The sequence below is a fragment of the Heteronotia binoei genome, chromosome 13 (genome assembly GCF_032191835.1).
Source record: "Heteronotia binoei isolate CCM8104 ecotype False Entrance Well chromosome 13, APGP_CSIRO_Hbin_v1, whole genome shotgun sequence".
NCBI classification, from domain to species: Eukaryota; Metazoa; Chordata; class Lepidosauria; order Squamata; family Gekkonidae; genus Heteronotia; species Heteronotia binoei.
This window is the reverse complement of record NC_083235.1, coordinates 44,234,529-44,251,529: the sequence shown is the minus strand read 5'-3', so window position 1 is coordinate 44,251,529 and position 17,001 is coordinate 44,234,529. Positions and strand designations below refer to the sequence as shown.

General features: G+C 43.8%; 1 protein-coding gene across 4 annotated transcripts in view; it reads right to left on the bottom strand.

The window, feature by feature from the left end:
* LIMA1 (LIM domain and actin binding 1) overlaps nt 1–16,582 on the bottom strand; it is an 85,711-nt gene extending 69,129 nt beyond the window's left edge. Inside the window, exon 1 of one of the 4 annotated variants that reach the window (XM_060251953.1) lies at nt 16,490–16,582. In XM_060251953.1, coding sequence (XP_060107936.1) covers nt 16,490–16,567 — 78 coding nt within the window. In that variant the 5' untranslated portion in view covers nt 16,568–16,582. Of the gene's footprint in view, nt 1–5,499; nt 5,600–14,521; nt 14,582–14,644; nt 14,668–16,489 lie in introns of those variants that run through there. The other 3 variants (XM_060251954.1, XM_060251956.1, XM_060251955.1) reach the window with 3 other exon arrangements.
* Nucleotides 16,583–17,001: the final 419 nt, after the last annotated feature.

Below are 17,001 nucleotides of genomic sequence, written 5' to 3'. Positions count from 1 at the left end.
GTGTGAACAAAAACTATCCCAAACAGCATAGGAAAGACTATTTGCCTTCTGAGGCAGATTCTGAAGCCCAGCTGCTGCAAGCCCCAGCTCAAACGAAACACTAAAACTGGTTTTTCTGCTTTGTTTGCTGGGAAAGTGACCTGGCCATGGAAACTTCCCTGGGCGGGGGAATAACCTGACACACAGAGAGAAGCTCTTCCCCGGCACCCTGGCACAAAAGGAGCATCTTTAATAAAACAAAAAACCACTGATAGCACTTGAAGATTTCAATTGAACCAAAGTATTGGCAAGCATATGCAAGCTGACGTAGCAGTTATCAAGAGAAAGGAAAGGTCCCCTGTGCAAGCACCAGTCATTTCTGACTCTGGGGTGACACTGCTTTCACAACGTTTTCACAGCAGACATTTTACGGGGTGGTTTGCCATTGCCTTCCCCAGTCTTTTACACTTTCCCCCCAGCAAGCTGGGTACTCATTTTACCGACCTCGGAAGGATGGAAGGCTGAGTCAACCTTGGGCCAACTACCTGAATCCAGCTTCTGCCGGAATCAAACTCAGGTCGTGAGCAGAGAGTTCAGACCGCAGTACTGCTACTTTACCACTGTGTGCCATGGGGCTGATACAGTTATCAAGACCCAGTGGTAAAAGAGCAAGTGAAAGAAATAACGTGGAGATATACCTGATTAATTGACTGTAATAAATGGCAGACTATGTGGTAAATTAGACAGGTATAAAGTTTAAATGTGTATTTGAGGTGTTTTTTCTGTATCTGTATTTTAAATTTTCAATGTGACTTTTTCTACTAGATTTGGTAATTATATATTTTTCTTGTAACTGTAATTATCTAATTGTACTGTTAAATTAAAAAAAAAGACCTGGTGGCAAATCAGAAAGATCTGACTAAAGAACTAACAACAAGCTATGACTTACCCCAGGTTCTAGCCATCAGGTATGTGCTGGGAACTCAGTTCCCCTGGACATGCAGGTCCAGTCTGGATCATGACCATGGATAAGGGGCATCAATTTCTCCCCCAGTACTGTCTTCCCAACCTGCTTCAGGAGGGCACTACTTGTCCTGTCAGGGGCACAACAGGTACTGAAGGGATACACCCAGTTTTTCCTCAAAGGGCAAATAACCCCCAGAGTCATTTTGAGGTAGGAGAAGAGCACCAAGGTAAGGGAGAAGCTGAAGCCCCTTCTCCTCATGTGCCACTATGGGAGACACACAGTAGAAAACAGGAGCTGGGACAAAATATAGCAGGAAGGAAAATGCAATGAGATGGTCATCCCCTGACATTCCTACCTGAACTTCTAATATTAAATCCCCTACAGATGTAATAAGGAGGCAAACATGGCTATTGCTGTGTCAGGAAGTTTGATCACAGGCAAACCATTTCCTGTCAGTTTCAGTTCTAGAGAATGGAATTAATACCTGTTTACCTTAGAAGGTAGTTTCAAGGATTACAAGCATTCTGAATACCATAAAATCACACCATGTTAAGCATTTCACTTCACATTATCATCCCTTGCATCAAAAGTCAGTCCCCAATGAACTCCGGCTCCAATTAAAGCCTTGAAGAAAGGGTCTGAATCATTCATTACTCACAACTGCACATGCATTGTAAAATTAATTTTACACTTCTTACAGACTAACTTGCTGCTCACCAAGAACTGGTCCTTTGAAAGTCAACCACATAGTCGCCCATTCAGAGATAGGATCACAGGCCCAGATGCAGGAAGGCTGCAGAACACTGATTTCCAACCTGTAATGCACTAATTGCTCTTTCCCAAGAATTCAACATTGTCATCAAATTACTCCTCAAAAAAAAAAAAAAGTAAAGTACAGGAAAACCTTTTGCAATCTGACACTCATGGTGGGGGAATGGGATTTTCTGGGTAATCAAGGGGGCCAGACAATGATGCTTATTGCTCTACTCTCAGGGCTTTTTTTGTAGCAGGAACTTCTTTGCATATTAGGTCACCCCCCTCATGTAGCCAATCCTCCTGGAGCTTACAGTAGGCCCTGTAAGCTCTTGGGAGGATTGGCTACATCAGGGGTGTGTGGCCTAATATGCAAAGGATTTCCTGCTACCCAGATACCAAAAAACAAACAAACCCTTGTCTACTCTTATCCAGAAGAACCCACAGCAACCAAACCCCACCCCACTGAGAATGCCATAGGATGGTGTTTCCCATTGGCAGGGTTGCGACCCAGCCACGTAGGTCTCAATGCTGGGTTGCGGGGCCTCCCACCCATGTCCCACTGGCCGGTGGAGGTCAGGGGACCCAGCCACACTTGTGCAGTGGCCTCCCAGCTTCCCCCCTGGCCAGCGGAGGTCAGTGGACCCAGCTGAACTTGCGCACTGGTCTCCCGACTCCCCCCCCCCAGGGAAAAAAAGTTTGGAAAACCCTGCCATAGGAACAGCCCCAAAACCTGGTGGGACCTTTCTCCTTCTGCCCAAGCCACTGAGCCACCCTACACAGCTGTCATACGAGTGGAGAACTGCCCAGGAACACTTTGGTATAACTAGTTCCACACAGCTTTAAGCAGACTAAAGGGGAAAGCAACACCTCCGAATGGTGTCCACAAGCAGCACTGGCTGCCAGAAGCGCAGAAAAATCTGGAGCCATCAAAAGACTTGTTGGCGGGGGGTGGGGGGTGCCTGAAAATGCAGAGGTACAGTTACTGGGATACAGAGAAGCAGCTCAAGGGAGGCTGAAAGGGAAAGAGACACCCAAGGTTGACATTATGAGCTGTCAGGAGTCCAGCATGAGCTGATGGCATCAAGCTGGACAGACGGAGAGGCAAAAGCGGGCTCATGCCTAAAGACACAGGGGTATGGTGGCTGAGTGGGAGGAGCAAGCCCTCTGGGTGATGCCTGCAAACTGATCATTCTGGACAAGGAAGTGCCAGATAACATAGCTTTTATATCCCATCTTTCCCATCAACCATGGCAACACAAAGCGACTTTTAAAAAAACTGGCCTGCAGTTTCAGATAGTTAAAAGAAACTCTTAATACAATTTTCCCTCAGAATACCCTCTTTATAAAATGAACTGTGCACTGCACACAACACCCACCTTACACTTGTTACTGAAGGCAGATAACATAGGAGCTCCTATACCTCCTTGGAGAGGACACTTTATTATAGAGGAGGAGGATACCCTTCTTTTCACTACCCAAAGGAGTCTTGGAGTGGCTTACAATCATCTTCCCTTCCTCTCCCCACAACAGACACCCCGTGAGATAAGTGGGACAGAGAGCTCTGAGAGAGCTGTCACTGACCTAAGGTCTCCAGCTGGCTTTTATATGGAGGAGTGGGGAAACAAACCCAGTTCTCAAGATTAAACTCTGCCATTCTTAACTATCACACTAAGCTGACTCTAAGGAAAAAAACCAGGTCATTCTGGGGGCATAAAGGCAGCTCAAAGGAAGAGCTTAATCAAGAGACAATTTTAGGAGGACTCTTGGTGGCAAGCAGGTCACAGGTAAAAAATTGTGTAATAAAAACTATACCTCAAACAGGGAAACTGTATAGGAATGTGCAAGGGTCGTTTTGTAGAAAAATAGGTAGTGGAGCTCATCCAGGGATTGTTATGCAGCTGCACATACTATTCAATGGACAAGGAGGTGGAACTCTCAGAAGGAGGAGGCAGAACTACCAGAAAGGTTCAGGAGCTGTGCTCCTGTGAGCACCCGCTGAATCTGAGGCCTGGGAATGTGTAAGATATATGGCATATGATCCACAGGTGTACATTCAATGAGACCCTTACAGGACTCTGAAACTCCCACCTATCTGACTCCATTAAAAAGGTAAAGGTAGTCCCCTGTGCAAGCACCAGTCATTTTCGACTCTGGGGTGACACTGCTTTCACAATGTTTTCGCGGCTGACTTTTTACGGGGTGGTTTGCCATTGCCTTCCCCGCCCAGTACCCAAGCCTATATTCCAGAAGAAAGGTCAGAGGTCTTGCATCCTCAACTCTCCCAGCCACCACAACAGACTAGAACCAAAGACTCTTGCTCTGTCTACAGCTGGGGTGGGGAACCTCCATCCCGAGGGCCTTATAACGCCCTTGAGGTCACTTGGTGTGGCCCTCGGGGATTGCTGGACCGAATTGAGCCATGTGGCAGCCTCCCTGGGGCCTAGCTGGCCAGTGAGGATCGTGGGGCCCAGCCACGCTGTGTAGCGGCCTCCTCAGGGCCAGGCAGGGATCACAGGGCCCCGATGCACTGTGCGATAGCCTTCCTGGGGCCTGACTGGTCAGCCAGAATTGCTGCAGGGCCTGGAAAAGTTACTGTCACAGTTCAGTTTGCACTTGATTATCCCAGATGGTGTGGCCTAATATGCTAAAAGGTGTGTAACCTAATATGCTAATATTCGGGGATGCGGTCTAATATGCTACTGAGTTCCTGCTGGGCTTTTTCTACAAAAAAGCCCTGGACCTATGCATTTGCCTAGGGTGGCAGGCCGGGGTGTGTGTGCGTGCGCACCAGGTTAGGCTCTCCCCACATGACTTCAAATAGAAAAACAATTATTTGCGTTAATTTTGCTGGCCTGAATCATTCTCCCTTGGCGGAGCACTGTTTAAGTTGAAAATTTTTTATGGCCCGCGAATTATGTTATAAATATTCTTATGGCCCTTGACAGAAGAAAGGTTCCCCACTACTGGTCTACAGTAAGGAAGAGAAGCAAGTTTGGGACAGCACAATACTAGACTGTGGAGAAGGAATGCTATGCCTAACACTGATAAAAGCACCTTTGCACAATCCTGTTCAGAGTGTCTCTTTCCCTTCTATTGTTAACTTTATTGAACTCTTTTGTGCATACTCTGTTTTGTTCCTTATAACAGTGCCCCAGGTGCCAGCTGGAAGGGGGGGCAGGAGAACAAGCATTATACACATTATTGTTTGTCTCAGGATCACAGAAGACAAATACACTTAGACCAAGAAGTTCTTCTTAAGAAGGAAAATAAAAATATCTGTTTTCAATCTAGTAACCAATTCAGGACAGTGTCAGGAACAGAGGTCAAGAAAGCAGCCAGAGAAGCACTATCAAGCGCAACCTGTAAAAATATATTGGGGAAGAAACCAGGAAAGTACTCTGCTTTACTAAAATGCTCACAGATGTATCAGACATCACGGGTTGCACTAAACACCACTGGCCTTACTTGATTATACACACATTAAGGTCAATAACCTAATGTGCTGAGCTACTATGATTTTATTGGAACTCACTCCCACTAATAGTCTTCAGGACAGGAGTAGCTGACTTCTTCCCACTTTCCATGTCGGTCTGCATGTCAGGACACCCTCTGCCCAGTTCAGAGATACCCAGGCATGCTCTGATATACTCTCTTTCCTGCATCTGCAGGTGGATGAGGAAGCCTGAGCAGGCAGACAGTTCACACAAAGACACTTATTCTTTCTCTTTTGATCTAGAACCAGGATCCCCAAGATTACTTGGAAAGTCACCACTAAAAAGGAATCAAAACTGACCCACCTGACTGCTGCAAACTCCAGCTGTCTCTCTCTTTTAATCTTGGCACACCCAGTTCTGGTTCAGGGCAGCAGCAGCACAGGGGTTCTTGCTAGTTAATGTTTACACATGAACACTCAAGTGTAAAGCAAGCATTACCTAGGTAAGTCCTTGTGCTCCTCCCCTCTAAACAGGCATTCCAGAAAGGGACATATATGAGCTTCAGGATCCCAGAGTAGTTTTGACCACTGCAGAAACTTACTCATAGCTGAGGAAATCATCAGTTTGCCTAAAAACTGAAGTTTTTGCCTTTCAGTCACAAGCAGCAATAAAAAACAGCTTAAAAGCACATACAAGCTGATTTTATCCAAACCTCCAAATAGCAATTCAGAAGCAAAACATGGCAAACTCAAAAGCAGCCCCAGAGACGTTGCAGATTTTTACCACTTTGCAAAAGCTCAGCTCTCTCAACTAACTTCAGCTGCAAAATCCAGTCTGGCCAATTAACCTGGTGTCCCCCCGCCCCCATTTTCCCAGTTAGGAAAGAAGTTTGTATGAGCACTGGCAAGTTGAACAAGCTTTAGCTTTCTCTCCACCAGATCCATTTTCCAATAAACTGCAAATAGTGAAAACTACATGCTACTTACCTCCACAACACCTACATACAGATCTGGAATGGCGACCTGGAAGTGTTTTTCCTTTTTAGAATATCTGTAGAGACATGCAATGTGGGCACCAGCACACGCTTGTACTTTTGCCAAGATTGTTATCTTGCATCCGGGCAAAGTCACTAAGCATTTCGAAAGAAATTACAACAGATATTTGGAACATGCTGTTTGTTTTTAAGAATTATTCTTTTCAAAACTCCAGGACTGAGCTTCTATAAAATATAGTATTCAAGCAGAGAACCCACAAGAAGTTGCAGGGATCACTTCATCTTCCCCATATCCCCCCCCCCCATACTTTTTCCTATTTCTTTCCTCCTGGCCAGCCCCTATATCAGAGGTGGTCAAACCATGGCTCGAGAGTCTCATGTGGCTCTTTCACACATATTGTGCAGCTCTCAAAGCCTCCACCACTCCATCAGCCAGCTTGGAGAAGTCACTTGGGTCTTCAAATCACTTCTCCAAGCCAAGGCAGCCAACATGTTGGAGAATGCATTTAAAGATGCTTTTTTTTCCACCTCTCTCTCCCACAGCTATTTGTCTGCCTGCCTTCCTGTCTTGCAGTTCTCAAACTTCTGACATTCATGCCTCTGTGGCTCTCAAACATCTGACGTTTATCCTAGGTGGCTCTTACATTAAGCAAGTTTGGCTACCCCTGCCCTATATCCTTTCCAATTTCTCTGGCTGCTTCCTACCACCAACCATCTATTATCTGCCACTAATCTTCAGCTTTAGTTTTCTAACTTAACCCTTATCCCCAGTGGGGACACAAGCAGCTCACATGATTATCCTCTCCTCCACTTTATCCTCACAGCAACCCTGTGAAGCAGATTAAGTTGAGAGTAACTGGCCATGGTCACCCAGCAAGCTTCCATGGTAAAGAGGATATCTGAACCTATGTCTTCCAGATCCTAGTCATAGGACTTAGTACTTACTATGTCAAACTGGCTATGTGCATTTCCTCCTTCTCTCTCCCTGGGAAAAGTCTGGCCAAGTTGCAAAAACCATTCAGTAGTAAGTAATTCAGGTGAGTTGAGTGGTGGCCAATGCAGGGCCTAGCCAAATCATGCAAATTGTGTGAAGGCTGCCATAGGGCCCAGGCAGGCTACGTGGCAGGCCACGTGGCATCAAGTTATTGCCACCACGGCACCTGGGTAAATTGTGCAAACTGCATGGTAGCAAGTTGCCCAGTGGTTCCTGCTGTGCTTGGCCCTGCTGTGTCATCCCTCCAGGATAGGAGAAAAAGCAGCAAAGGTAGACTGGAAGTCCAAAATACCCCTGGAAAGCCCCTGACTTTTAATGACAGAAACCAATATTTGCAGGCTGGCAATATTGTTGTGGCTGCCCAGCAACCCCCACAATGGCCACTGAGATTTCCTTTCTTAAAGGTACAGGTGCTGCTTCTACCATCATTAGTAGAATGTCAATGCACAGCTTGCTTTGCCAGGCTCTCTCAATCGCAGAGCTACTGAGCCAAGCCTCTCTTCCTTCTATTGGCTGAGGCTCCTCTCCCTCCTGGTCCGCTGGGAACATAGTTCAGTGGGGGAGCCTCTGCTTGGCATGCAGGAAGTCCCCAGCATCTCCAGTTAGAAGGATCAGGTAACAGGTCATATGAACCCATGCAGCTATCTTATACTGAATCACACCCTTGGTCCATCAAGGTCAGTATTATCTACTCAGGATGGAGGAGCTGTCCAGGTTCTCAGAAAGATCTTTCAGATCACGTGGGCATTTTAACTGGACATGCTGGGGACTGAACCTGGAACCTTTTGCATGCCAAACAGATGCTCTACCACAGGGCCATGATCCCTCATGTGAAAGACTCTGGAGACCTCTAGACTATTGTCTAGACTGGCAGTCTATCAGGGGTGTCAAACTCATTTTGTTATGAGGGTCAGATCTGACATAAATGAGACCTTGTTGGGCCAGGCCAAGTTGGACTGGGCCACGTGTGTACCTATTTAAGATTAGGCAGCAGAGACATGAACTTTATAAAAGACAAGGGCAAACACAATTAAAGGGTTTTTTTAAAAAAAAAAACCAACCTTAAAACATGCTTAAAACATTAGACTCATTGGTCTTAAAGGTACTTTCTTTGTAGTTCACCCATGGGATCCAGGGAACAGGGTAAAAGGAGCTATGGCTCTTTTTAGTTGTGCAAGGATCTAAATCCAGTATCAGTTTTAGAAAAATGGCTTTAAAAGAACAATCCTGCAGTTCAAGGTGAAAGCATGTTAAGACTAAAATCTTTGCAGCAAGGACAAAAGTGAAAACATGGCCAAATAAGTGGTTTGAACACTCTAGATTCGTATTGCGTAAGACTATAAAACACATTCTTCCAAGGTTTCATTTTGTGTCAGCTCCAATTTTAGAAAACCCAGTTAAATCTACAACTTATAAAAAGAAAAAGCTACTGTTATTGGATGGATTCCAGAATAAGCCACATGCTTTACATTCTATAAAAGATAGGTTTATCACTGTTCTTTAATCTTTGATCGGTCATACTTCCAGTGTATGACAGAACCTCCTTGATTCGGATGCCACTCCTTTACACAGATAATGGATTCTCACAGACAATTATGTTTGATTTTGAGGGAAATACAAAGTTTCTGTTTTAACAAGAAGGACAGGGATACCCTTTCCCCATTGCTGAATCATTAAAACCTCTGTGACATTAGTCCTCTCATCTTTGAAGTAGATTTTTTTCTCAACTTCTTTAATTCCTTGCCTCTTATGAGATGGCTATGATGTAAATACCATTTCCAGGAATTTCTAACTTTTCTATTCCAGGTACCATACTTGTTTCAATGAAGCACATCTGCATGAAGGCCATACGACCAAGAAGAATGGAGGATAAGGAGCTACTAATTGGCAACTTCTGCTTTCCTGAGATATCTGCCTCTAAAATTGGAACGCAGAACTCATTGCCAGTGGGTGAAGTGATAGCCACCAGCATAGATGACTTTAAGAAGGGACTGGATAGACTCTATGTCCTTTTGCTGACTCCCCAGAGGAACTGGTTGGCCACTTTGTGAGGCAGGGTGCTGGATTAGATGGACCACTGGTCAGATCCAGTATTGCTCTTCTTATGTTCTAAGGTCTGCAACACTTCCTTAGCTTTAAAATGTCTGACCAGGCACATGGACACCAACATTCAAACCTCTTCTCTGCTACTGAAGCTTGCTGGGTGACCTGGGGACATTCACACGCATTCAACCTAACCAACCTCACAGGAGTTTTGCAAGGATAAAATGGAGAAAAGAATGATGTAAGCCTTTGGGGGGGGATGGAGGGGGAAGACAGGGTATAAGTTAAGCAAACAAGATCAACGAGGCATGCTAGCAATTCTGCTAACACTTTAAAACAAAAATCTCAACTCTAGTAGCTCAAAGATAGCTGCTATTCTCTGCTCACGTCTAATATGCTTGTAAAGAAGTAAAGAGAAAAGCAAGGTAAAATATGAATCTTTTTGATGCAAAAATGTTCAGATCCAAGGCACACAGATTCTTTACTAGTCAGCTGGTTGCCATCAGACTGGTGTTACAGACTTGCTTCTTTGTCCATTCTCCACTTATATTCTGCTATTGCCTATCTTCAGGTTGAGATGGAGCTGCCCATTCTCACACTTCATATCCCTGCTCGTGGGAACCAGGTCTTACAGGCACCCAGAAGAAACAGAAAACCTGTATCACATTCAAATTTCTGGGAAAGAATCCTCCCCCTCCCAACATGTAAGTTTTCTCTTTGTAGGGAACTCCCCCCCCAACTCTAACAAAGCATCCCAAAGTGGGAATTTCCACCTATATTGTGAACAAATGGTACAATTCAGGCTACCACCTCTTTGCTTTGTATGTATAAATCCAGTTTCCAAGAGAAGAAGTAAAAAAAAGCACCAGAAACAGATCTTGGAAAACACATTCTTAGTGTGACTGGCAATGGACAATGCCTAACAAAAGTTTAAAAAGCCTTTTCAACCTACTTCATGCAACTGACGGCAAGTCATTATCTACAAGAGTTTTGCTCAGGTAAATTGGTTTTATCTGCATTGTTTTATAATTCTGTAGTCTTAGTCCTATTGTACTAGTTACCTGATGTCTTATGTTGTGTGACTAAATTGTTTTTTATATCTTGTAATCTGCCTTCACCTGTCTCTGAGAAAGGTAGACTAGAAATGAAATAATTAAATAGAGCCTTCTTCCAAAGAGAATTCCTAACAGCCATCAAAAGAAAGCTCTCTAACATTCAATGACCCAGACAAAGTATTTAGGCGGTGGGGGGAAATTTCAGAGTTTATCAAAAGACAGTAGGAAACATTTGCTACTAGACTTGGCCGAACAGCTGATAAGAGATCCCTACTGAATCAGGAAGCTCATATTCAAATGCAAGGAGGTCATTTAACACCCTATATAAAGGGTTTCTTGTTTCCAAGAGTAACATTTATGGCACAAGAGATGGGCATCTGCAATAGTACAATTACCTGTTTTTGCTGCCAGCTTAGCCAGCACAGAGTCTGTACTGGCTAGCAACTCCATTCTGTGCCAGGGTACACATGACAAATGAGTCCCCTCATTGAGCACAGTGGTCAAGCTTAACATTTCCTGAAAAAATTGCCTTGAATTATGCAGTTCTGGGGATGATTATGGACAGCCAAGTTTTAAGTCTGCAGTTTACAAAGAACTATATGGATGGCAACGCTGATAAGTTAGTAAGAGCATTTTGTATTTGAATGGGGAAAATCTAGGTCTGGATTTCTGCCTGGCAAGGTACTATGATTGGTAGGGGGCTATATCAGAGCTCCTCAGCAAATGTACTTTTATAATACACAGAATAATAAATGTGCATGTATCACATGTATACATTACTTTTATGCTTACCCATACTAAAAAATATGAAGCATGCAACAAAAACCCTTCACTGGCTGTCCTTGGGCAAGCCACAAGCTCTTAGTCTAGTCTATACTATCTCACAAACAATAATATAATTATCCAGATCTTGCAGTGCATCAACCAATACTTGAAAACCTTTGCCAAGTTAGGAATATTTAGATGTTCATACCCCATAGATCTCCCCAACAAGGACTTGAAGTGGCTTACAAGATCAATCTCCCTCCTGCACAGAAATGAGTATCTTCGAAGTTCAAGGCCAGCTATTCTAACCAACAGCTATTCCTAAACCATCACTTTAGGAAAGTAACAGCAAGGTAGTTAGCGCCATTTAAACATATATATAGGAATCACAAAGAGAATTCTTGACATCAGTGTCTATATGAATCATCATCGATAGAATCAAAATTATATATAGTTGCCAAGAGTTAGATCAAATGCAGATTTGGTATTAAAAATGTCAACGACAGAGAAGAAATGGTGCCAAATCATATAGGAAGAACAGATGCCCAGTAGAGAAAGAATGCACGTTTCTGAGAGTTGTTCCCTCTAAGCTGAGTTAAGTGTGAGCTAGCTCACAGTTTTTTAGCCTTTGGCTCACATGTTTTTGTCTTAGCTCAGGAAAAATGGCCCCAGAGCAAACTAATTTATCCAGTAGCTCACAACTTTAATGCCACCCAGTAGCTCACGAAGTAGAATTTTTGCTCACAAGACTCCACTGGCTCTCTAGAATCAATTAACTCTCCTTCAAATATTTATCAAAATCACAGAAGGGAAAATAAAGACCACAAATTTCAGTCACTCCTTCAGTTACCCACTCCCTTTTTTTTTGTAAAGGAGCGAAGGCTCATTGAAGTAATTCATTCAGAGCATCCTTCTCCCTCCCCACATTTTAAATACATGCAAAACAATGGGATTGCTATATTTTCCCCATAACTACCTGAAGAATATCTCTTCAACATAACACAGGATGTCACAAACACAGGTTTATTGTATGCACGCTCACAGCAGAGCTTTTCTTATAGACAAACAGTAGACAAACTCAAGTGTGAATCAGTATTCCATACAAAGCTCACTTCTCATTTTCACATGGAAGACCTCTCTCACCCTACCCATACAACAGGGGTGGAGGTGAAAGCCAGTCGTGATTTATGTAACAAAATGGCTGTTCACTGTAAAGATTCCTGAATTGAAACCAAACAGCCTTCTTCTGAATATTTTTCCTTTTGTGGGTTAGAGTTGAGAATATCCAGCTTTGCTTCAAAAGAAGCTTTCTACTCTGAGTATTAGTAGCCACTTCCTCATTTGACTATACATTTAATATACGGTAGATTACTAGGATGCAGGTAGGAAGGTGAGTCAAGGTCATAAATTGGGAGGAGATTTTGGGTAAACTTGAATAATCTTTTCAGACACACCCAAAGCTTTAACAAGTCAAAAGATAAACAACTATTTAGGTGCTCTGCAAAGGTCTGTCAGTACAGTTAAGAGTGAGTTGTCTGCCCACACCTTCTTCCCCAGGATCAGTACTCCTCCCTTAAAATAATCCAGTTCTAGGTTAGGATTCTAGCCAGATTATCATAAAAATGATAAAGGCAATATATACAGGTTTTGATGGATTCTAGCCAGATTCTAGCTGATTATCATTTCATCCGTAAGATCTGCATTTATACATAGCCCTGCACATTATTCAGTATATATTGCCCGCATGTGCTCAGAGGCCCCCATGTGCCCACCATCAGGCCCCCTCTGATTAATTCCTTTCCAGCCCTACACCTGCATGCCCCCCACTGACCTATGTGTCCTTCTCCCATTTGCAAGTCCTTTTGAGCCTATGCTCAGTTGCCTTTACCATCTGCACATCCATTTTTTAGCACCACTGGCATTGCCACCAGGAGTGCCATCACTACTGTGAACCACTCACATTTCCTTTCTTAATGACTCTGGGCAGTTGGGAGGATGGGTACAGAAGGGGCAGGAGAGGTGCATGGGTAAGCAGCAGTGGGCCTCATCAGTTGTTCTGGACCCTGTCAGCTGCCCTACCTTAGGGTATGTTGATTCTGGCCCTGATTTCAGGCTGCACCAAATACAACATGGGCATCCAAGATCAAGTTCAACAAAATAATTAAATGCGGGCAATATCACTTCCTAGAACCAACATTAATCAATGAAATCCACCCATTCCTACCTGCTCATTCAAAAAATTCAAAATGCTACAAGAGTCACAAGAAAGAAAGAACTAATCACTTCACACCAAACACTTCCAAGTCATTCGGGATCATTTTTTGTTTAGTGCTATGAAAACAGTGATCAGCAACTGGGGGCCATGGATCAAATCCAGTCTCCTGGGTACTCTCGCCTGGCCTCAGGTTGTTGACCAAGAGATAGGAGAGATGCAAAGAGGGAGTGGTAGTTACAACAACCTGACCTGAAGAACAGAGAGGGCCCTTCATCTGCTTGTTAAGGTGATCCTCCCGTATAACTAGCTGCCACCCAAGGAGTTCAAAGGATTCCTTTAACATTAAGAAGTCAGTCAAGTAGTATTAGGTTTAAGAAAAAAGTAGTAGCCATCTTCAGACAGGTAATTTAACACAACCAAAAACATTTGCATTTAAAAATCCCAAAATAACTTTTAAAAGAAAAGGGCCTGAGTATTTGGTAAGGCTGTTAGTCTCAGGACATTGCCAGAACCTCTGATAAACAACATTTTCACATCTTGGAAGGCTAAAACAAGGCTTAACACCCAAATGTTTCCTTGCAGGAGATTTACAATCTAACACAAAAGATCATTCACACAAGCTATCCCCAATCACCATCCTGACATATGTGATCATCCCACTTCCAAAAAGCTACCTTAAGGCCCAATAACTTTATTATACTTAATGCCATCTCTCATCCATATAGGTCCCCCCTTTCACATCGTCGCATCCTATGAAGTTGGTCAAACTGATGGCAGAGTGCCCAAGATTACTTTGCAAGGTTCACAGCACAATCATGGGGCACATCGCCATCTGCAAGCCTCCCTACTCAAGCAGTCTCTTAATTATTTACACCACATTGGATCTCACACTTATGGAAAGTCTCACGCAACAGGACAAAAGAGAATTACCATTACACATACCATAATTATACATCTGCTGCTTCCAAGTTAAGGTTTCCAACAGTTCACCACACGGTCCTGCTACAATCTACCCACAGCCTATTATTCACAGCACCTCAGGAATCACCCCCTCAAATACTACCAGAGGCCCGCACATCTTCTCAGGCCTTAAGATTCCCTTATCCACCCCACTTTAACCAATAACTTGGCTATCCTTCCCCCTCCCCCGCTGTCGGTGCATACCAGACTTTATTAGCAACCCCTATGCAAGGCATGACGCTTCTCCATTACACCTGTTGCCTTCGCTACACGCGAAAGAGCATCCCCTCTTCGGGACCAGAGACAGACGGGAAACGATATACCCCCCTGCCCCCTTTTTAAAGTTACCTCTAACACACCTGAAATATTGTTTCACAAGACACTATTAGAGAATCTCTGCACCCAAATGCAAAGGCTCTGCAAAACCCAGGCTTCCTTTCCGCCTACCTTTCCGCTGCTCCCCTCCACCCCAGTATACGCACCTGTTGCTTTTGCTATCACTTCAGCGCGCCTGGAACGCCGAGCAAAAAAGACACGGGCTGGCCACGCCTCCTTCTGGAATCTGAGCCGCCCATCCTCTCGGCCACGCCCCCTCACCTTCCAACCTAGGACTCTTCAAGTTTCTTTGCGCATGCTCTTGCCCGACAGTTCGCCCGCCCCCCCCCCCGCCTCCGCTTGCCACGAGCGCAAGAAAGATTTAGGAGGGCGCATGTGCGTTGTTCTGCAAGAGAAAGTAGCTTGTCTGGCTTGATCCTTCAGCTTGGAGAAAACGCTGCCCCTGTGATACAAATTGGTAACCAGAGTAATGCCGGCCAGTGTTAGTTAGAAGAAACATACACTGGTTAATTAAGATCCTGGTGTTTTTTTTTTTTTTTAAGGCATGAAAAGTACTCAGACTTCTCTGAATTTATGGCTGTGTTATTTAAGAGGTCAATGGGTAGAAGCTTAGCAAAGGCTGCAGCGGTGTAAATAAATTTTATTGGCAACACGCCCTGCTCAAAAATCACATTTTAGCATACTGCAATTTGAAGGGGTTGTGTCATCAAGTTACAGCTGACTTATGGTGACCCAGCAAGGTTTTCAAGGCAAAAGATGTTTGCAGGTGGTTTTGCTATGGCCATGGACTTCCTTGGTGGTCTCCCATCCAAATACTAACCAGAACTTACTCCCCTTAGTTTCCAAGATTGTCTGGGTTATCCAGCTCAGGGCACAAGGGTACTCTAAATCCCAGAATTCATGATTTATTTGCATCATATCACAACTGATTTATGGCAAACCCATGGAGTTTTCAACACAAGATGTTCAGAGGTGGCCACTGGCCCATCTTATGACCTTGCTATTCTGCAGAGGTCGGGGCCAACCCTACTTAGCTTCCCAGATCTCACAAGATCAGGATACCCTGGGCTATCCAGGTCAGGGCTAATTTCTGATACCATTAGTTAACCAGAGACAGGAACTCTGGATGTATCTAAAATAAACAGGAGTCTAGTGATACTTTAAGGACTAGAACAATATTATTTTTGCAACGATAAACGTAACACAGCAACCCCTCTGGATTTATTTAAATGATGTTATTTGCAAGGTTTCACCAAACCTTTTGTGGAAAAAAGAAATTCGGTAAAGCAAAAAGAAATCAATATGTGAAAAATATGAAAATCTAAAGAATTTCACTATTTAGTAAATAATTCTTTTGATTTCATAAGACTGTGGCTACCACCCTATATGGGAGCAAACCCCACTAAGCACAGTTGGGCTTACTTCTGAAAAGAAATTTCATAGGGTTGCACTATGTGTCCTGCTTTAAATCAAGTCCAAGTGACTAAAAACTGCTTGGTAAGAAAGAGTTTATAATTGGACCCTGGAGGACACAGCTTATGTACAATGCTAGTGGTCTAGGAGAGAAGTTGTGGCTCAATAGTAAAGCAATTGTCTTGGATGCAGAAAATCCCAGATTCAGTAATAGATACATAAGTGCACTCAAGTTGCTTATGCTGACTCCAACAAGGGGCTTTCAAAGCAAGCAAAAAGCAGAGGTGGCTTGCCATTGCTTTTCTCTGCAGAGCTTCCTTGGTGATCTCCCATCCAAAAACCAATGCAGCTTAGCTTTTGAGATCTGTGGGCTACAACATGCCATCTTTCCTCCCAGGTTCAGTAGTAAGCAGTGTGAAATCGTGCTCACAGAGACCCTGGAAAGCGGCAACCAGTCAAAGTGGACAATACCAAGCTTGATAGACCAATTGTCTGACTAAGTAGAAAAAAGCTTCATGTGCCCAAGATAGAATGGTAAACAAATTGTTCTCCTATAAGGGTGAAAATGAATTTCTTACCGGTACTGTCACTCTCAGGGGGATCAACGCAGGAGATGGAACGTACCGTCTTGGCCACCTTCCTACTGGATACTCCATACCGGCCCGTACTAGCTTATCCACACTTTGAGTCTTGTAGCAGGAGAAAACTTTGCAGCTGTCTAGAACTGAAGACGGGCGTGGATTGCTGTTGTGATAGTGGTGTGAATTACAGGGTTCTGTTGATGGCTGTTATTATTTTGTGTATGTTTAAGCATATTTTTGTAAACTGCCTTGGGCCTTCGAATAGGGAATAGCAGTAAATCACTCATCGCTACATTTCATTTATTAGGTACATGGAGCAGGATGTATTATAGTGCTGCACCAGAGAGGGCAGCCAAACTTTTACACTTATATCTATAAAAGGAAAACATGGTGCTGCGGCATCTGTAGAAAGACAGCTCTTTAGTAGTGGAACCAGAAGTTCTGCATTCTTTAAAGTGTGGTAATGATATTGTTTGAGGTTTTGACCACTTTCACTATTGTGGTATGAC